Source organism: Bos taurus, chromosome 12 (assembly GCF_002263795.3).
Source record: "Bos taurus isolate L1 Dominette 01449 registration number 42190680 breed Hereford chromosome 12, ARS-UCD2.0, whole genome shotgun sequence".
NCBI classification, from domain to species: Eukaryota; Metazoa; Chordata; class Mammalia; order Artiodactyla; family Bovidae; genus Bos; species Bos taurus.
In genome coordinates, this window is record NC_037339.1 from 15,846,303 (window position 1) to 15,868,781 (window position 22,479).

The window sequence follows — 22,479 nt, forward strand, 5'->3', positions numbered from 1 at the left end:
TGGACACTCAGTCTCCTTTCAACCCCAAGAGTCTGCCTCGTGACCTCGGTGACTGTTGCTCGTTTGAGAAGCAGGAGGGAAGGGAACTGCGGGTGGCGAGCAATCACCATTCTGATGGAATGTAAAACTCATTCTGTAAAACTACACCAACAAATCAGGACAAACGTCACACCAAGGTCTTGCATCACAGGATGTTTACATAATATAATGCCCATGGCAGACAGATACCAAATACCACAAAGTACCTGAGACAAAAAAACAGAAAGGAAGGAAGGAGGGGAGGAGGGAAAAGAATGGAAAGGAGCCCGGAGTCCTGGTACGCAGAGATCTGAGGGCCCAGGCAGTTTCTTGGTAGAGGGGTGGCCGCACGTGAGTGTCCGGCGGCCTCTGTGTCACATCTCAGCCTCTGAAGAGCAGATCTCCGCGGCTGCAGAGATGGCAATCCCGATGGCCAGGCTGCCGTTGTCGGAGAAGTGCTGGGCCAGCGAGGTGTTGATGACGAGGCAGTCCCCATTGGTGATGACCGAGTCCACGCACTCCAGGACAGACCGGGGCGTGGCCTCCCACTTGAGACACCGGTGGTTTCTGTTGAGCTCCAGGCGATAGGTGAAGCTGTCGGCCTGGGTGGGGGTCCCGATCAGCATCATGGTGGCGAAGAACTGGGGGTGCCCTGCGTGCCTCTCCTGTTTCCTGAGCACCAGCAGGAAGTGGTGGCCAAAGCAGGAGTGGATGATGAGCCAGTCGGCCGGCGCCGGGAGGTGCATGTCCGTGGCCAGGAAGACAATGTCGGCCCCCTGGAGGATGTCCACCCTGTGCATCTGCTGTAGGTGGGGCACCACCACCTCCAGGTGGCCCTCCCACTGGCAGGAGAACAAGGGGCACAGGCAGGGCATCACCTGCGTGGCGGGCGGCCCCACCTCCTGGTGGTGCAGGTGGTGGGGCCGGGCGTGGTGGCAGAGGCGGTGACGGGGCTGGAGGGGGCAGTGGCGGTGGCAGTGGTGGTGGGGGGCGTGCGGAGGCGGGTAGCTGCTGGGCTCCGGGGCGCTCTGAGTGACGGCGTGTCTGCTGGACACATACTGTAAGAGAAGGAGAAGAGCCTTAGTGGGTTCGTGGCTGTGAGATCAGCCTCTCTGGCTGAGGACCACCTACCGCCACCCCCTCCACCAACCCCTAGGTTCAGAGTGTGGAAAGCAAACGCTCCAGTACAGGTGATGACGTGCAGTTGCTCCATCTGACTCTTTGAGACCCCGTGGACTGTAGCCCACCAGGCTCCTATGTCCCTGGGATTTTCCAGGCAACAATACTGGAGTGGGTTGCCCTTTCCCTCTCCAACCGATACAGGTAGACAAAAGCTTTATTTTGTGGAAAAAACAAAAAGAGAACCTCTAGACTGTTTTCTGAAATGGCAGCACATTTTACATTCCCATCAGCCAAGTAAGAGGGTTCTGATTTCTCCATGTCCTTGTCAACACTTGTTATTATGTGTTTTGACAAATAGGTTAATGAGACCGAATTAATTGTTTTGAATGTTTTGCCAAATTTAGATGCTGAAACATCTGTACATTTGCGTGTCATTTCAGGAGACAATGTAAATTTACCCAATTGAAAACAGAACCTCCTTCAAAAGATTCCTCCTGCAAGAAGAGACTTTCCAAATGTATTAGAGTATTACAAAAAAAAAAAAAAAAAAAACCTTAAAAAAAATGAGGGACATGGTGGATGTCTTGGGTGGTTGAGATTCTGAAAACTCAGTCGAAGAAAATGCAATATTTATGCCTTTCTGATTCTTTAATAAGATACTCAAACAGGCAATTTTCCCCTTTGAATAGCATGCATTATGATGGTCATAAGTAACAAAGAAATCAATTTTTCTGTTCTTTTTTGATATTGTTGATATTTTTGTGCAGGGACTGGAGGTCAATGGATCCCCCCCCCCCCATTTTATCATTACTGATATTTTTAGAACAAAATTTCGGTAAATACCGGTTTGTCCTTCCAGTGCTGCCAGGGATTGGTACTATCTGGGGTGCCCTTCTGGGTTGTAAAACAACCATGGCACGCAGAGCTGACTGTGTGCCACTGGACTGTGGTCCCCAGGGCGGGAGTCTCAGCTGTGACTCCTGGGACTTGGCTCTACCAGGCACACTTCTGACCTGCTTTAGACTCATTGTTAAAGAACAACTTACCAGGGGCTCACCACCAGGCTTCCTAGGTGGCACTAGTGGTAAAGAACCCACCTGCCGATGCAGGGACACGTTAAGAGATGCAGATTCAATCACTGGGTTGGGAAGATCCCCTGGAGAAGGGCATGGCCACCCACTCCAGTATTCTTGCCTGGAGAATCCCATGGACAGAGCCTGGTGTGCTACTGTCCATAAGGTTACAAAGAGTTGGACACGACTGAAGCGACTTAGCAAGCACACACGCAGTATTGATATAAAATCAAAGGAAGGAGGGAGTTAGGAAGAAACACCATAGCCTCCCTTTCTCCCCTCCCTCCAGCCTCCTGCCGGTGCCTCCTGTTGGCTGAATGCAAGCAGAAGGAAGCCCGGGAGATGCACTCAGCCAGGGTCAGCTCCCCTTGGAAATGTGCTTGTGAAGAGGGAATGTCCACCTGCATGCAGATGTCTCAGTTCTCTCCTTTGTGATGTTCCTTGATCCCACCATGCTGGGCTTCCTCGGCCAGGCTTTGATAAGGCTGGTGAGGGGGAGGTAGGGAGGGCTGATACCTGTCCACAATCATTAAGCCGTCTGATGAAAATGTATATACCAGCTGACACATGCACCGCCTGGGCATGGGCTGAGAATACTGAACAGGGTACCATCCCTGCTCCCGTCTCAGCGGCTCACTGTGATTAGTGTAACATAACACAGTGCAAGGATGTAGGATGCCGGGAGGAACTCTGAGCGTGCAGATTAGGGGCGGTAGCTGTTCTGGTCAATGCAAAGCGCTGTCTACCCTCGGTGAAGCAGGAAGGGCGATGCTCTAACAAAATGGGCAAAAGGTTTGTAACAGGTTCCAAGGAGCCGGATCTGAAAGAACATGGGATGTTTAAGAAATGAGACGTTCCAAGTGGCTGTTGCTAGGGGATCTGGCAGAGATGGCGAGGAGCAGGGCCAGAGAGCAGTCGGACCATGTTGCCAAAGAGTGGGCACAGAGGTAGCACCCAGCCCTAGGGGCAATCGGTAGGAGGGCCCAAAGGCTTTAGGGAACCCCCTCAGGCAGTGCGACGCCCCAAGCCCAGCAGTAGAGCTCGCACTCAAGATGGGACCACAGTGGAGTCCTGGCACTTGTCCAACCCCTGGACTCGAGCCAGGATCATTCCAGGGAGACTCTCCCCTTCCTTCCTTCTGGCCTCATCTTCTCCTGGCCTTCCCATTGTTTAATTGCTGCAGGGTAACAAAGCCGTCAGGGATGTATTCCAGAGTGAATGACTATGCAAATACATCGTAAACTCACAGAGACTCTTGTGCTTGCTTGCTCTGCCCTGGGAAGGCGCTGAGAATAAACACAGCCTTAATCCTTTATTTCTTCATGCTCCTTCTCCTGATGCAAAATATGTTTCATTTATATACACGATCTTTGGGGTGAGCGAGGTCACAGGGCCGCTGGCTGGGAGAAGGGATTCTTTTAATTGGCAAAATGCTAATCGTTTTGGAAAATGAATTCTAATCTTCCCATCTCATACAGTGGATGTGTGAGTAATTACTTTCCTTCACTAAACTGTTAATGCAACATTAGTGATTACACTAATTAAAACTAATGAACTCTTCCAGGCTGATAAACCCCTCAGTCAGTCCAAGATCGCCTTCCTTCCATTGGCTGTCCTTAACTTGCCATTTGGAAGAGAGATCTTGAATTAACCTTTAGAATAATTCGCAAAATTGGGTTTAGAAATGTTAGGCTTTATGGACTGGGTATAATTCTCTCCGCAAGCATTAGTGAGACCATTTCCACTGAGGGTGTAATTGAATTTAAAGACATCTTCCTTAATTTCATCAGCCACACTCCCATGGTTGGTAATGGCTATCCCTCCAAATCCTGGTGTCCAAAGAGGAAACCTGCCCCTGGAAACACCATGTGACCCTTTCTCCAGCCTCTGCTCCCTCTGATCTGTGAGCTCATTTGGAGGACTGCTCTGTCCTTCTGCCTGATTCCAGGAACAGTGCCATGCTAATGGAGGCATTTCAGCTGAAGGTGGGTTTTGCACCCAATTTCAAATGACAGTCATGGGTTTTGAGTTTGCTCATGTCCTTATTTATGAGAGTTAATGAAGTGAAGCTTTTAGTACTTTCAGCAATGCTATCGATGTATTTCACACACAGGAGGGAAGATGGGGAGGAGTTATATTTCAGGGCAGGTATCAGAACATTGGAAAAGACCCTGATGCTGGGAAAGAGTGTAAGCAAAAGGAGGGAGGGGGTGGCAGAGGATGAGATGGCTAGGTAGTATCGCCAGCTCAATGAACATGAATTTAAGCAAACTCCGGAAGATAGTGGAGGACAGAGAAGCCTGGTGGGCTGCAGTCCATCAGGTCACAGAGTCGGACATGACCTCGAGACTGAACAACAGCAACAACCACAACGTTGGAAAACAGTCATGGCCAGAACCTAGCCGGGCATCAGGTCTGCAAAGATGGAAGAGTAATTGTATCTGCTTCAGGTCCCACTCTGTAGTGTTTAAAAATCCCCTCTGTTTCTGGGAAGGATGGTCAAGGCTGAAGGTTTAGTGTTTCCCATTCCATTTTCTCACCTCCCCCCCACCTCAAAACCTAACATGAGTGTGCATGTGCACACGAAACCCAGGAGGACTCTGGAAAAGCTTCCGCCAAACAGTCAAGAAATGAGTTACGCTGAGATAGAAAACAACGATGGGGCTTTTATTTCCACTAGACTGTCTTCCTTCAAAAATGTGTCTTATGCTGCTTTTCCCCAGACTGTTGTACTTAGAACACGGAATGAATGAGATCTTCATGTGGGCAGCATGATAATGTCTGTAATTTTCTTTAAAATGCTTCAGTTGAGAGATTGTGATAGAAATGTGTACATTTTTAACCTACACTCCAGGGGCTGTCAATTCCCTAATCAGGAATTCACACTTCGAGGTGATCACCTAACATTTTATCCGAAAGGCCACACTTCAGAGATAATGACTACAGTTGCCTCGCTTAGTATCCATATTTCTGATCTACACCAGATGTTGCTAATTAACATTTCCACAGAGGTTTCCATTGGTGAAATTAGTAGTTTGTTAATCAGCATAATAGATGTACTAAGATTGTTTAAAACATTTCAGAATAATTCTGTACTTTAAGGATGAACCCAGGAGTTTGTTCCATAACTATTTCTGAATCTAGCCACTGAGTCAAGGACTTTCCATGGTCTGATGCCGTCTCTAAGAATATCAGAATCTTTTTCTTGTTAGATCACTACATACATACAAACTTTTCTTGCTGGCAGTCAAAATTTATAAATTGAGCAAGGAGACATTGGTTAGCAAATACACAGAAACTTTGAGTCCTGAGCTATATATGCCATGTGTGAGTGTGTGCTAAGTCACTTCAGTCATGTCCGACTCTTTGCAACTCCACAGACTGCAGCCCTCTGTCCATGGGATTCTCCAGGCAAGAATCGTGGAGTGGGTTGCCATGCTCTTCTCCAGGGGATCTTCCCAACCCAGGGACTGAACTTGCATCTCTTACATCGGCAGATGGGTTCTTTACTACTAGTACCACCCAGGAAGCCCCATATATGCCATAACTAATTAGAGAAGAGGGAAACGAGTTATTATTGTGAAAAGAGGAAGATAAAAATTTGGGTGGATCGATTTTAAAACCCAAGGTCTGTGGGTGAAAAGGGGTGAAAGGTATCCATACAGGTGTCTATACAGGTACTGTTCCTATGGTCTCAAAAATCTCCTGACCAAGCTGATCGTCTTATAAATCCAGACCCTGGCTGTGTGAGAGGCTGGGAAGAAATATGTGGACAACACTGTGAAAGCAAAAATATAATTCAGTCCTCAAGCACCCTGGGCCTTTCTTGAGTTCCTGGATCCTGGCCCATGGCCGCCCAGCAGGTGTCCTGGAGCGTATCCATGCAAAGGCCACTGGCCTTCAGTCAGAGGCTCTGTCCTCTACCCTTCCTTCCTGTAGAAATACGTGGGTGTGTATGTGTGTGCACATGGGTGAGCATGAGTTGATAGCTGTGGGCTCATGGTGGTTCCATGGTGGTCTCCTGGTGGTTCCTCCCCCAGAATTCGAGAGTGACGGGACACTGGGACCTGATTCACGTCCAGGCACTGGTTCGTGTCCAGCCGCCATTACAGGAAGTGTAATAACAGTGTTAAAGAAGCAACTTTTCCTGCCAGTTAGGCACTCTCTTTGCTTTTACTTTTTACAGCGATTACTTCCCGAGTCTCAGCATCCTCTTTATTCTTAGCAGATGATTTCTTACCATCTGGGAAGGACGGTCTGGTGGACCGACGCCCACCTGTTAGACTGATCTGGACCCACTTTCCCCACTAGGACCAGTGACCTAACAGAAGGCTGGATGCCCCCATACCGCCTCTTCGTTTTCTGTCAACAATCACCAGGAAGCAACTTCAACCCAAGATTACAGGCCCGCCCCCCGCTGCTCCCTCCCCTTTAAGATGAGGGCCTACTGGGTTGTGCCTTCGCACCCTGAACTGGCCTTCTAGGCCGCACTCCAGATAACAGGGGTCCTAGAATTCCCTACCCAAGGACTCTTGCCTCAGCTTCCAGGAGCCTGAGCTACTTCTAGGATCCAGTACCCAGAAGGCGGGCAACGGCAGACGTGAGGTGTGGCCAGTGGGGAACTAGCTGGAGCTTGGATGGGTGGGCCGCGGGTGTGCACTTGCCTCTGCCTTGGGACTCATCGCAATGCAAGACGAAGCCTCAGTAAAAAGAAAGTGAGACAGGCTGCTGGCCGGTGACTGCAGTCTCCGGATCATCTCAAAGGGCTAATTATTAAAGCAGGAGGGTATTCGAAGAGTCGCTTCCCTTGATTTTTAGCCTCGAGGTATCCAGATAGGCAGCGTGTGGGCCTCCGCCGGCTCTTTGGCCTCCAGCCCCCGCGAACGTTAGGGGCGGGTCTGCCGTCAAACCGCGCCGCGGAGGAATCCCGCACCAGTGGCGGAGGGATCACTATTTCTTCCCCGACTCCGCCTTTCATCCGTGGGCTTTTGAGCATACTAATGAGTTTTATGAGTCTTATAGATGAAAGACCTTTCCTTAAAAGCAACTTTTTGAGTCATCAGACTTTTATATCTGCAGCCAGCAAGTAAATCCCAGGGCCTCTAGGGAGCCGTTGATAGGTTAAGATTTAATTACCTAAAGACTGTAAGCATCTGCATCGGATGACTTCAGGACCCCGGGGTGACTCAAGGGCAGGGCCTAGCCTGCTAGGAACACAATCTCAGCCAATCTGAACAACTGCAGGTTGTGGGCAACGGTTTTGCTCGTGTGCCTGGTGTTGCAATAGGTAGGATCAGGGCTGGGGGTGGGTTGCTAAAAACAGTTACACACGCGAAAGCAAACTTCAGCAGCACCAGTGTTGGCAGGCTGTGAGTGGGTGGCAGTTAGTCCTGGGTGGTCTGAGACATGCTGATGGCCAGGCTGCCCCAAGACCTCATGCCACCCTTGTTTGTGTGGTTCTTTAAAGACATCTTGACCAGACATTCCATAAGTTCAGCTCTCTCCAGCTGGACTCGCTACCCTCCCCATCGCCCACCTACAATGCACGCTACTACTACTACTAAGTCGCTTCAGTCGTGTCCAACTCTGTGCGACCCCACAGACAGCAGCCCACCAGGCTCTGCCGTCCCTGGGATTCTCCAGGCAAGGACACTGGAGTGGGTTGCCATTTCCTTCTCCAATACCTGAAAGCGAAAAGTGAAAGTGAAATCGCTCAGTCGTGTCCGACTCCTAGCGACCCCATGGACTGCAGCCTACCAGGCTCCTCTGTCCATGGGATTTTCCAGGCAAGAGTACTGGAGTGGGTTGCCATTGCCTTCTCCGACAATACACGCTATGGCCTGGCTAAGTTGTATTCCTCCTTCCAGTGTTCTGTGCTGACCAGTGCAGGTCTGTCTGCCCTGTGTTCCTTTGTGACACAGGATACACTGAACATCCAATTTTGCTGCGGGACTGTGATGTGAACTCAGGTTCCTGAACATTGCATCTTTTCTTCCCTGCTGTATCCTCAGTGCTGGCAGAACTTGGAACATGGTTGGTACCCAAGAAATATTCCTGGAGATGCTGAATGAGTGACTCTTCCCCATTGAGCTCTCACCCTAATACAGTCCAGCCACTCACTATCTGGCTGCTGCCAATCTAAGGCAAGTCAGCCTCACTGCCTTTCTGGGCTAATGTGGCAGCCTCTTAACTAGTTGTATTGAGTTGAAAGGTGACCCCCAAAAGATAGGTCTACATCCTAACCCCTGGAACTGTAAATGTGACTTTCTGTGAGAAAAGGGTCTTTGCAGATCTAAATAAATGAAGGATTTCAAGAGGAGATCACCCTGGATTATCCAGAGAGGCCCTAAATCCAATGATAAGTGTTCTTGGGAGAGACAGAAGAGAAGACGACATAGACACAGAAGAGGAAGCCATGTGAGAATGGAGGTGGAGGTTGGAGTGCGGCTGCCACAAGCCAGGGAACACCTGGAGCATCAGAACCAGAAGAGGCAAGGAAAGGTTCTCTCCTAGAGCCTGCAGAGGGAGCGTGGACCTGTTGACAACTTGATTCTAGCATTTTGGCCTCTGGAACCATTGAAAATAAAGTTCTAGTATTTTGAGCCACCAAATTTGTGGTAATTTGCAGGGCAGCCCTAGGAAATGAATACGCAAGTCTTCCTGCATCCATTCTTGGCCTCATACAGACCGTAACTTTTGTCACAGAATCTTTTAATGGTCTTCCATCACTGTCAGGATGAAACACAAACTCCTACGTGTGCCATCAAGAACCAGCATACTCTAGAAGATGTACAGGTGGCCAGTAAGCATGTGCAAAAATGTTCAGCCTCACGAATTCTTAGAGAAATGATAATCAGTGAAATCACATTGGTCAGAATGGCCATCATCAAAAAAGTCTACAAATAATAAATGTTGGAGAGGGTGTGGAGAAAAGGGAGCCTCCTACATTCTTAGAATTTAAATTGGTGCAGCCACTATGGAAACAGTATGGAGATTCCTTTAAAAACTAAAAATAGAGCTACCATAGGATTCAGCAATCTTGCTCCAGGGCATATATCCAGAAAAGATGAAAACTCTAATTCAAAAACACACCTGTAGCCCAATGTTCATAGCATCACTGTTTACAATAGCCATGACATGGAAGCAACTTAAATGTCTATAGACAGATGAGTGGATAAAAAAGATGTGGTATATATATAAACACATTAAATATATAGGGGAATATTACTCAGTCATAAAAAGTGAAATAATGCCATCTACAACAACATAGATGGAGCCGGATATTACCATACCAAGGGAAGTCAGACAAATATATGATATCACATATATATACAATCTAAAAATGTGATACAAATGCACTTATTTATAAAACAGAAATAGACTCACAGACATAGAAGACAAACTTATGGTTACCAAAGAGGAAAGAGAGGAGGAGGGATAAACTGGGACTTTGGGAGTAACAGATACACACTACTGTATATAAAATAGATAAACACCCAGGACCTGCTATAGAGCACAGGAACTATATTCAATACTCACAATAATCTACAATGGAAAAGAATGTGAAAAAGAATATATATATATATATATATATATTATTCTTATATGCATAACACAATCACTTTGCTGTAAACCTAAAACTAACACAAAGTTGTAAATCAACTATACTTCAAAGAACAAAATCCCATATTCTCTGCATCATCTTTTTTTTTTTCTCTGCATCCTATTTGCTACTCAGCCTAAGCACATTGACCTCTTACTGTTTTTTTGAACACACTATCCACACACTTGCCCCGGGTTTTTTGTCTATTCCCCTTACTTGAAACAATCCCACATACCCACGTGGCTCACTGTCACACTTCATTCACATCTCTGTCCCACAACTGCCTCTACTCTGAGGCTGTCCTTCACTTAACTGTTAAAGAAACCCTCTCAATCCCCTTACTCTGCTTTAGTTCAATTCCTAGTATTTTTCAGTTCTATACAACTATACATTATAGTATATGTAGGTCATACATTTTTTTTTGTATACTGTCAGTATTCCCTACTGCAATGTAAGTTTCTTGGGACTAGGAATTTGGCTGTGTTCACTGTTGTATCTCTAGAACATTATCAGGTACCTTAAAGAGCTCAATAACTGTTTTTGTTTGTTTTTGAATGAATGGTTACATTCCTTTGGGTCTTAAACTTTTCCATCTGGGTTGGGAAGATCACCTGGAGAGAGAAATGGCAACCCAGTCCAGTATTCTTGCCTGGGGAATCACATGGACAGAGGAGCCTGGGGGAGTGGTGTGTACAGTCCGTGGGATCACAAAAGAGTCAGACACAACTGACCGGCTAAACAACAACAATGATGACTTTCAGGCCTGTCTCATCCTGGCTCCCAGTCCGTCTCCAAATCTCCCAGCACTGAGGAATTCATGCCTACACATCTGCATTCCTCTGAATCTTCCAGGTCCAAGATGATAGAAGCAAGGGTTTCCTCTCTGTCTGCTTAGGACCTCTGCTCAAAATTCTGGTTTCCTCCCTGAGGCTTGCTTTAGGATGACTGGGACAGGGAATGGCCTCGCTGTCAGGAAACGTCTACAGCCAGACGTGGATGTAGCCAGTCTTTCCCAGAATGATTGTCAGCTCAGTATCCCTGGGCTAACACCAGAGCTGCATAAATCTAGAGCAGAGAACCAGGTCATTTCACATACAAAAAAAAAAAAAATCCATCTTCCAACAGCACACTTAATTCCCAATAATCATTTTAGCAAATTGGGCCTTCCGATAAGCCTGCCCCTAAAATAGGAAGTGTGTCGTTTGACCAAGGGTGGATGGGAAGATAGTGCTGCGGGGAAAAAGAAAACATTTTTGAAGGCAGACCCGCCAGGGTATGAATCCTGGCTTTGCTATTAAAAGCTCTGAGGCTGTGGGCTCATTAATTAACCTCTCCATTCTTGTTTCTTCCTTTATAAGTTGGGAATTGTAATATCTCATAAGGTTGGAGTAAGGACTGAATGAAATACAAAATATTGGGTTGGCCCAAAAGTTCGTTCGGTTTTCTCCATAAGCTGTTACAGAAAAATCCAAGTGAATTTTCTGGCCAACTCAACACATTGTATAGTGCCTAAGCCAGAGTAAGAAGATATTATTGTCATTATTGCCATCATCACTATTATTATCATGGTTATTGAATAGCTAGCTGCTGAAGATATAAGCTAAGGAAATTCACTCTACATAATTTCTAGATTCATAACTGAATTGGATGGAATCATAAAAACACCAAAACCTTTCCAGACACCCCCTCAAACCTCCCTGATAGCTCTCACTCCAGACCAGTGTTTGCACTCGTAGAAAGCCTTTTACTCAATATTTTCATCTCGTCACTAGCCAATGGATGCTGGCTGCAAGGTACAGAGTAACTTAATCCATGTAGAGAGCCTAGTTTAGTGCCTGAAACATAGGAGGTACTCAATAACTGATCGTTATTATCTTCATTATCATCATCTACTTGGACAGTAAGGAGATCAAACCAGTCCATCTAAAGGAAATCCACCCTGAATATTCATTAGAAGGCCTGATGCTGAAGCTGAAGCTCCAATACTTTGGCCACCTGATGCGAAGAGCTGACTCATTGGAAAAGACCCTGATGCTGGAAAAGATTGAGGGTAGGAGGAGAAGGGGGCGACAGAAGATGAGATGGTTGGATGGCATCACTGACTCAGTGGACATGAGTTTGAGTAGACTCTGGGAGATGGGGAAGGACAGGGAAGCCTGGTGTGCTCTGGTCCATGGGTTTGCAAAGAGCCCGACATGACTGAGCGACTGAACATCATCATCTACTAGCATTTTGGGCACTGCAAAGCTGCTGGAAAGTTCAGGCAATTCTATGAGCAGGTGTGCATTGGTCCCCCCAGCTTCTTAGAAGCTCATCCCTTTCTCCTCCATTGATCGAGCATTTCTCCTAGGGCCTCTTACCCATGGTGGCCAGGCCTAAGTGGCATTACGTAATGCAGTGCCCTCCCCTAAGACAGGCTCTCCCTGCTTAAGAGAGCCTCTTCCGCCCTTTCTGTGTCTTTTTTTTTTTGGCTGCACCATGAGGCATGTGGGATCTTAGTCCCTCGACCAGGGATCAAACCCACAACCCCTACATCAGAAGCGTGGAATCTTAACTACTGGACTGCCAAGGAAGTCCCTTTCTACGTCTTTAAAATATGTTTCCTGAGAGAAGATTGCCCTGTGTGTCTGCTTCCTGGAGCCTCATGCCTACACTACCCACGGCTTACCTGGTATATGGCTATTAATATATAGTTGACAAATGAAAATTTGGTAAAGGCAATAATATTCATGTTGATCTGAACCATCATTTTAAATGACCTCTAAGCATCTGCTATGTGGAAGAGTTCCTGAATAAACAAAGGCATGCCCACACTGGGATGGCTTAAATGAAACAGATCAACAGTACCATGTGTGGGCAAGGAAGTGGAGCGGGTAAAACCTCAGACACTGCTAATGGGAGTATAAATTGGTACAGTCATGTTGGGCCACTTTTGGGGCAATATCTGCTGCAGCTAAATACAAGCCAGCCACTTTGACTCAGCACCTTGATCCCTCAGCATTCATCTGTTGGGAAACAGTTCTCTGTTCAACTCTTGCATTTCTGTACACCTGGCAAGCCAGGCATTCAATGTCTGTTGTTTCAGATTATGTTTTCAAGGATGTTTGCATATTGAACAGCCTTGAGATAGAGAGATACTGTTTCACTCTGGAGCAAAAGAAAGATTTGCTTACAGCCTTGGGACTCAGATGGGGCTTCCCTGATAGCTCAGTTGGTAAAGAATCCACCTACAACGTGGGAGACCTGGGTTCGATCCCTGGGTTGGGAAGATTCCCTGGAAAAGGGAAAGGCTACCCACTCCAGTATTCTGGCCTGGAGAATTCCATGGACTGTATAGTATATGGGGTCACAAAAAGTCAGACACCACTGAGCAACTTTCACGTTCTTTGGGACTCAGATATTGTATCTCCCTCTAGAACTAAGGGCAAGCATACTTACTGTCCATTATAAAAAATTGGTTGGGAATACTTCCTGGTGGTCCAGAAAGACTCTGTGCTCATCCAATGCAGGGGGCCTGGGTTTGATCCCTGGTCAGGGAACTAGATCCCACGTGCCACAACTGAGAGTTCACGTGCCGCAACTAAAGATCTTGCATCTGCAACAATCAGAGATCCCACGTGCCACAACAAAGTCCTGCTACAGCCAAATAAATCAATAAAAATAATTATTTTTTTTAAAAATTAGAACTCCCCGAGCATTTGTAAGGCACCCTACTGTGGGTGGGTGTCATTTGGCCTTCTCTGTGTTAATTACTCTTTGAGGATTGAGTCTCAAGGAACTGGTGCAAAAATGCAAATATTCTGGCTGCTGCTGTTGCTGTGAGTGGGAAATTGCCTGACCTCTCTGAGCCAGGAGTGTTGTGTCTTCTGCCAGCTTCAGTGAAACAGGTAGGCTACTTTGTGAGCCAACCAGTTGAGTAAAATCTCAGACTCCTTTTGGTTACATTGAGCCCCTGACAGAAGTGAGCAAAGTAAGATCAGCAAACATACACACAGATATTTATAGAAGGATTAATTCACAGTAGCTAGAAATCTAAAAACCACTAAGTGTGCTTTCAATGGATACACTACTGTCTAAGCTGGGATGCTATCTGGCTGTCACAGGAGAGTGAACGACTGCTACACATATGGATCCATTTCAGAAACGTCTTGGTTAACAGAAGCTAGACACAGAGGAGTACATCCTGAACGATGCCATGTGTATGAAGTTGAAAAACACGTACAGTTGACCTATGGTGAGAGGTTTGTGTGGGGGCGCATCGACTAGGAAGAGACGTGAGGGAATCTCTGCGAGGGGGCGGGGCTGGAAATGTTTCAGCAGTTGCTGCTGCTGCTGCTAAGTCGCTTCAGTCGTGTCCGACTCTGTGCGACCCCATAGACGGCAGCCCACCAGGCTCCTCTGTCCCTGGGATTCTCCAGGCAAGAACACTAGAGTGGGTTGCCATTTCCTTCTCCAATGCAGGAAAGTGAAAGTGAAGTCGCTCATTCGTGTCCGACTCTTTGTGACCCCATGGACTGCAGCCTACCAGGCTCCTCCGCCCATGGGATTTTCCAGGCAAGAGTACTGGAGTGGGGTGCCATTGCCTTCTCCGTTAGTAGTTAGGTGGATCAAAATCTGTTATGTACTAGAGATTTGTGTACTTTACTGCACGCTATACATGAAAAAACATAAACCAAACAACACATAGAAAAGAAGAAAGAAGGACTTCCCTGGTAGTCCAGTGGTTGAGAATCCGCCTGCCAACACAGGGGCCATGGGTTCCATCTCCGGTCCAGGAAGATCCCACACGCTGCAGAGCAACTAAGCCCGTGGCGCCACAACTCCTGAGCCTGCGCCCTGGAGCCCAAGCTCTGCAGCAAGAGAAGCCCGCCCACCGCAACTGGAGAGTAGCCCTCGCTCGCTGCCGCTAGAGAAAGCCCGTGCGCAGCAATGAAGACCCAGCTCAGCCAGAAATAAATAAATTAATACAGTTTTTAAAAAAAGAATCTTACCGTTAAGATTTTTAATACGGATTTTTAATCCGTATTAAAAAAGAATAAAGAAGGAGACTGGGGGAATGGGGGTGGATGGCTCTTGTCTCCAGGTCACTGTTAAATGGGCATACTGTACGGTCCTTAAGGCAGAAAACTTTTTTTTTTATGTTCCCATGTGTTCATTTGCTCCTCTGTGGATCTTGGTGCCCTGTGATGCTAGTAACTAGGGTGACTGGAGGACAAGGGTGGGAGTTAGAGAAGGGCCAGGCACTGGGCATCCACGGAGAGTGAGAGTCCCTTGGGCTTGGAAGATGGGGTCAGACTGACACTTCCGGGGAGACTGGAAATTTGAGGAAAGGATTGAAGGGATGCACAGCCATGCCTGGAATGGGGCAGGGCCAGCCCTTTGGTCGTGGGAGCAGAAGACACTTTTTTGAGTCTAGATGAGGGGCTAAGGACTGAGACTAACACCAGGGCAGGACCGAGAACTAGAGGAGACCCGCCTCTGGCTGTGGGACGAGAGCTGTGTGTCTCCTCTCTCTGGGGCAAGGCCCCCCTCACCCCTGCTGACGGCTCAGACTCAATCCCCTTGAGCAAGGTAGGGGCAGGTGTTTTATTGACTCTAAAGCTCTCCCAGTCGCTGGGTACATATTTAATAAAAATTTCAGGCTTAAGGGGGCGACTTGGGAAGGCAGGAAGGAGAATTGCTGCCTGCTGGGCTTGGAGGGTGAGCAGTCCAGCCAGTCCCTAATAACTCCTTCATCCAATATTCATCTCTGAGTTATTACGGTCACCATGCGTCTCTAAGGAACATGATTATTAGTGTCCACTAAGATAATTAGTCCAATATACTTCAAGGCGGTTGAAAGCATCCCCATAATTGTATTTCTTTCTAGAATTCACTGTGGCTGCATTTCAACATTGGTCCCGTTTTGGTCCCATTTCCTTCACTTCCTCCCAGAGTCCCAAACACTCCATCTCCTAAAGGGAAGATGATCATGGGGCCCCAGACTCCAGCTGGGCCCTCTGCAGGCTATGCTGGTTGAACCCTGCACAGCACCTGCAGTGTGGGTCCCCTCTAGGGTCACCCCAGGAAGGGGGCTAGGCTGGCTTTCTATCACCCCATCATTCCCCTCGCTCTTAGGGGATATTCTAGAAGGGCAAGCGCATGCCCTGCACTCATGTGAATCTTCCATAGCATCCCCAGCAGTTCCATCAGCAGAAAAACTCCCCTTTCACTAATCCACTGAGAGGGGGCTAGACCTGTCTAGCTCAAACACCGCAGCGTGCATGCGAATGACCTGGGCATCTTGTGAAAAAGCAGACTCTGACTCAGCCAGCATGTGTGGGACTGAGATTCCTGGATTTCAAAGCTGCTGGGTCATGGACCACAGTTTGAGGAGCAAGGGGCTAGACGCACTCTTCCTGTCAGCTTAGATCCTACTGGGCATCTCCTGGACTCAAATAGATGGTTCTCAATGGTCTCAGACATTTCTCTTAACTCTCTGGTTCTTTAACAAACTTCAAGGGCACCTTCATAACAGGCTCCCCTCTTCTGCAGGATAACGACTTGATCTGTCAGTCGTGTGGGGTCCCCGGTATCCAGGCAGAGCCTGGTAACATGGACTTGCTTCCCAGGAGGGGCAGAGGGGGAAGAAGGGAAGGCAGAGCACTGAGGGACTTTTTAAGCACAGAGTGGGAAGTTGGTTTATCTTCTTTATTTTCACAGTATTTAAATTCATTTTTTAGGAGCGAGTTTAGCTTTAATTAATAAATTCTTCATTTTTTTTATAGCTGCCTGTAATTTCCCACTATTTAATTTAATTGGGTTTTCATGTTCGGAATTTAGAAGCAGCTTCCTCCTCCGAGTTTAAAGTAGTAAAACATAAACAAACAAATATCACCCTCTCCAGCAGCGTCCGTTGATTTCCATGCTGTTCTGCTGTCACATTTCTTGTTGTTCAGTTGCTAAGTCGTGTCTGACTCTTTGCAGCCTCATAAGCTGCAACACGCCAGGCTTCCCTGTCCATCACCAATTCCCAGAGCTTGCTGCTGTCACATAGTGAATTCATTTATTCACTCAGTCATTCAGCAAATCTATATTAAGCAATTAGTATGTGCCGTGGGAGGTGCACAGGGCAATGAGTCCCCATCTTCTCAGAGCTGACTTTCTGAGCAATGGGACCACGTGCTCATAGGTGTCAGGCAGGGATTTGTAGAATGATCAGGGTGTGCTCTGTGTGGTGTCTTGTAGACAGAAGCTGAGGGCAAACTGCTCTGTCCTTTCTGCGTCCTCCTCTGTTAATGTCAAACCCAATGGTGGGGGTGGGGTGCTTCCCTGATGGCTCAAGCAGTAAAGAATCTCCCTGCAATGCAGAAAATGCAAGAAACTTGGGTTCGATCCCTGGGTGGGGAAGATTCCCTGGAGGAAGGCATGACAACCCACTCCAGTATTCTTGCCTGGAGAATCCCATGGACAGACAAGCCTGGTGGGCTACATTCCATGGGGTCGCAAAGAGTCAGACACCACTGAGCTATTGAGCATGCACACGCTGAGAGAATGGGGGTGCGGGTAAGAAAAGCAAAGAGGGCAAGGAACGTGGCTTGGGTGGGGATGAGGAAGGAGCTAGAATCCATGTAGACTCTAAGGTCTGATCTCTGTATAAATTCCTTGCAGGAAGCCAGGTTTGGAAGGACTTTATCCTCCCCAGCCCTTTCCCTATACCACCATGGCCAAAAAATTCTTCCACGAATCTAACATCCAAGAATATTTCAGAAGGGAGATAAGTTGATGATGGCAGGAAGGCCTTCCTTCATAAAACATAGGAATGACAAGTCCTCGATCCTAGCCCTGCCAACGTGCCAGCCTCGTGATGAAGAGTCGGAGTGAGCGAAAGTCTCTTCAGTTTCTCCCCATTACCGGAACTTGGCATATCCACAGCATTTGAACTTGGCCAAGCAGTTAACAGTAATTTCCTGGCTAATCGTCACAAATCTTTGCAGACAGATCTTGAAGTGAAACTTAAATGTCCTTGTGAGGGCTTAGAAAGGAACCGAGGTGTAGAGTGGAAACCCCACCCCACCCCCTCTGCCCACCATGTGTGATGGGGAGTGGGTAGCCATCAAGACTCCTGCAGAAATGCGATGTGGTCCCAACTCTTCCACTCCTTCTGAAACCAGAAGCAACTCTTTTTGTTTTTTTTTTTCCAGGCCTTCATTTCCATGACTGTAAAATGAGAAAGTTGGCACCTGCCCCTTAACTGGAGGATGTGAAGGAGATGTTATGTTAGAATGTGTTTTAAACAGTGAAATCCATTTGGAAGAAAGTATTATATGAATGCAAATCAGGCAGGGGCGTGCCCCCACTTAATTATTCTGGCAGACATCTGCCAAGGACCTGTATAAAGCGCCTTACATGCATCACCTCACTGAATCCTCCTCTGGGCTCCAGGACGTGGGAACCATTATCAATGGCAATTTGCATCCCGGGAAACTAGAGCAGCAGAAAGAAGGATCTTTCAAGACTCTGGGGTTAGCAGTAGTGAAGCTGGGTTTCGATCCTTGGGAATCCGGCTTCCGAGCAGGGGAACTGAGCCCACCCAGGGGTTCCTGCCCTCTTGGTGTGCAACTGAAGCTCAATTATCTGCCTCTGGATTATCTGCAGCTCATATTTCATTTTATTCCAAGCTGACTCTTTCTCGCCATCCAGTTCAGCTCATTAGTTGGCAGGGGAGCTTAGGGACTTAAAAGTAATCCTAATATTAAGTAAAGAGCAAAGCCTAATTAGGAAGATAAATCTTCTGGGGAAAAAAATGTATGCAACATATTCCAGAGTCAAACCTGGGTGCTTTTTCCCATCTTCTAGATGATCTACATGGCTCACCACTGTCCTCTTTTTCTAGCCCAGATAACTATGGGTTGATCATGGATCTTTTTTTTTTAATGGATTTTTTTTTTCTGATGAAAAGGAAATGTATCCTGGTCAAAGAAATTTCAGAAAATTCTGTACAGTATAAAGAAGAAAATAGAAAACTCAGAAGACCACCGTCCTGTCAATAGCACTATTAATATTTTGGTGGTGCTTTTTTTCAATGCCTTTTAAACGTAAATACCTAAACATTGTATGTATGCCTGGTGGGCTAAAGTTCACTGGATCTTGAAGAGTTGGACATGACTTAGCAACAGAGCATGCACGTATTGTGTGTATGATCTTGTACACATTTTTTTTTCCCATTTGAGAGCTTATGGAACGATACATGTCAAAATATGCTGATTGACACCATCATTTTTACTGGCTCCAGTGATCTCAGAGAACTCATGGAGAACTCATGTGGAGGTGGCATAATTGGTTTCGTACAGATCTGGCTAAGAGAGACACAGTTGCATGTATTCAATCGTGACTGAGTCATTCATTCAGCAGACCTGGTAGATCCTGGCATAAAAAGAAAACTAAGATTCAGTTCAGATCCTCTGAGAGTTCACTGTCTTGTCTCAGAGTCTCTGGATCTTTCTCTTTTGTGGCCCAACCTGCTTGTCCTCTGTTGTCCCCTCTGTCCTTGTCCACAGAGTCCAAGAAGTAGCTCTGTCCCTGGAAGCAGCCAGGCCTTATTCATTGCCCTTCCCCCTACTCCTTTCCCTTCCCCCCTTTTGCCTCTGGGTTTAACAGTAGCATAAAACTAATTTATGGCTCTTGCCAGGAAGAGGACAAATTTTCATCTCAGCCCGTCATGCGAAAAGCTCCAGCACAAAATGAATAATTGGTGACCCATGCTACCTATTAGAGATTGTGCTGGGGTCACCTCGTTTGTTGTTTTAACACAAGAAATTAAGGGCCCTGGCAAGGGTTTCCACGGGGACTGAATTGGTAATGAGGTAGAACGTTGTCTTTGTGGGTGACCTCTTCCAGTGCCATGATCACAGCGGGGGTGGGGTGGGGAAACTCGGGCCTTGCTTCCGCAACCATCCCACGAGAAGGGCTGACTCTGCCTGTACCCACTTCTGCCTGTAGGCTCAGGGCCATTTCCCCCCAGGGTCCTTATCAGCCAGCACAGGTAGGGTGTGCTAGACACGGTGTGATGAGTTGAATGGAACGTAGACAGAGATGTTGCTGTTTCAACCATCAGGGGGTTCGCCAGCACAAGCCATATGTGAAGCCATATGTTTCTACAATATAAGACAGCGTGGAGTGATGCAGGCTGCCTTCCCTGCAGGATCAAATGGCTTGAGTTGTAGGAAAAGCCTTGTGCAGGGGGTGACCCTTAAAATGGGCCAGAAACAAGAGGTGAGAGCTGGGTGGTGGAGAGGTGGGAAGAGAGAACTCCTGGAGGCCAGGGAACAGCTTGAGCTCAGTGAGGAGCTAGTCTTTTCATGGGCGGGTGAGGCCTTAGCAGAATAATGAGAAATAAAGGTGTGACAACATTACCAAGAGCTTTGGAAGTAAGTTGGGGGTTGGGAGGGGTGGCATGGGGGTTCACGTTGGATTGGTTCCGTATCCTGGATACATGATCAGGATACACAGGGTAGACTGAGTGTGGCATGCTTTCTACTATAAGTGACTGGAAATCATGATGGAAATAAATTGTGTGTGTAGGGCTTTTCACCCAGCAGGGGCTCAACAGATATTTAATAACGTGTTACATTATGCATTGCTTTGCCGTCTCTTCAGTGAAGAACTATCACCCCGAACCATCACTTTCGCATTTTAAAAGTGTTTTCATACTTAGTGTCTCATGCAGTCCTGAATATACGGAAGGTCAGGTGCACTTGTCACCCCATTGATGACATTTGCTGGTATTCTGTATGTTCCAGGCATTGGTCTCGACAGTAAGTGTCAGAGAGGCTGAGCTTTGGTGGAGATTCTGCCAGTTTATGCTGACTCTGGAAGAGACGGGGAGCGGGAGGGGAAGATGCTTTAAATGGAAATTGGGATATGTAAAAGAATCAACCAGAAAATGGGTTTTAAAACACAAGGAGTTTAAGGTTCGATGAAGTGGCAGAATGACAGGGGTATAGTTTTTTTCCCATGGCCCAGTGACGCAGGTGGTGAGTTTACAGAGCGAAGTGGGGTGAGCCAGGGCAGGAACTGTTGAGGAACTTTGCCTCTTGGATTATGGTCCTTGAGCTAGAAGGAGGGTGGGAAAATCTTCAGCATTATTAGGGTAATTCTCAGCCAAATATCCATACACTAGACTGAGGGGTCACTTTGGCTGCCACCGTTCGTGCTTTAGGAGAGGGAGTGGGGATGCTCTAGGAGGATGCACTATTTTAGAACAGAGCAGTGGCCTCGGTGAGCCTCACGCAAGTGCCACGCTAGCTCTAGTTGTGCATTCACACATGCTGTCCCACATGGTGCAGTGGGTAAAGAATCCACCTGCAGTGAAGGAGATGCAAGAGACATGGGTTCGATCCCCGGGTTGGGAAGATCCCCTGGAAGAGGGCATGGCAACCCATTCTAGTATTCTTGCCTGGAAAATCCCACGGACAGAGGCTCCTGGTGGGTGACAATCCATAGGCTCCCAAAGAGTCGGACATGACTGAGCATGCGTGCTGTCCCCAATTGTTTGCATCGAAGCAAGCGAAGGAAGACAGAACCAGGAGTTCTGGGTTGAAGCAGCCTTGCACCAGAAAGCTTGCTCACTAGCGTGTGAGCCACAGTAATGTACTCTCCTAAGTAGTTTGAAAGTGGGGACTGTGCTTTATACAACTCTGACTTGCTTGGGTCACTGATAGGTATGTTCAGTTTGGTGCATTTCAGTCGCTCAGTTGTTTCAGACTCTTTGCGACCCCATGGACTGCAGCCTGCCAGGCCTCCCTGTCCATCACCAACTCCCAGAGTTTACTCAGACTCATGTCCCTCAAGTTGATGAGGCCATCCAACCATCTCATTCTCTGTCATCCCCTTCTCCTCCCACCTTCAATCTTTCCCAGCATCAGGGTATTTTAAAATGACTCAGTTCTTCACATCAGGTGGCCAAAGTATTGGAGTTTCAGCTTCAGCATCAGTCCTTCCAATGAATATTTAGGATTGATTTCCTTTAGGATTGATAGGTTTGATTTCCTTGCAGTCCAAGGGACTCTCAAGAGTCTTCTCCAACGCCACAGTTCAAAAGCATCACTTCTTCGGCACTCAGTTTTCTTTATGGTCCAGTTCTCTTTCCATGCATGACTACTGGAAAAACCATAGCTTTGACTAGATGGACCTTTGTTGGCAAAGTAATGTCTCTGCTTTGTAATATGCTGTCTAGTTTGGTCATAGCTTTTCTGCCAAGGACCAAGCATCTTTTAATTTCATGGTTGTAGTCACCATCTGCAGTGATTTTGGAGCCCAAGAAAATAAAGTCTGTCACTGTTTCCATTGTTTCCCCATCTATTTCCCACGAAGTGATGGGACCAGATGCCATGATCTTACTTTTCTGAATGTCGAATTTTCAGTTCAGTTCAGTTCAGTCTCTCAGTCATGTCTGACTCTTTGTGACACCATGAATCGCAGCACACCAGGCCTCCCTGTCCATCACCAACTCCCGGAGTTCACTCAGACTCACGTCCATCGAGTCAGTGATGCCATCCAGCCATCCCATCCTCTGTCATCCCCTGCTCCTCCTGCCCCCAATCCCTCCCAGCATTAGAGTCTTTTCCAATGAGTCAACTCTTCACATGAGGTGGCCAAAGTACTGGAGTTTCAGCTTTAGCA

General features: G+C 47.2%; 1 protein-coding gene across 2 annotated transcripts in view; it reads right to left on the reverse strand.

Moving 5' to 3' along the window:
• Positions 1 to 177: 177 nt before the first annotated feature.
• SIAH3 (siah E3 ubiquitin protein ligase family member 3) overlaps positions 178 to 22,479 on the reverse strand; it is a 70,763-nt gene continuing 48,461 nt past the window's right edge. The window contains exons 1-2 of one of the 2 annotated variants that reach the window (XM_059892148.1): positions 6,878 to 7,122; positions 178 to 1,076 (exon numbers count right to left, since the gene is read on the reverse strand). In XM_059892148.1, the coding sequence (XP_059748131.1) occupies positions 393 to 1,076; positions 6,878 to 6,970 (777 nt within the window). In that variant the 5' untranslated portion in view covers positions 6,971 to 7,122 and the 3' untranslated portion in view covers positions 178 to 392. Of the gene's footprint in view, positions 1,077 to 6,877; positions 7,123 to 22,479 lie in introns of those variants that run through there. The other variant, NM_001205421.2, reaches the window with a different exon arrangement.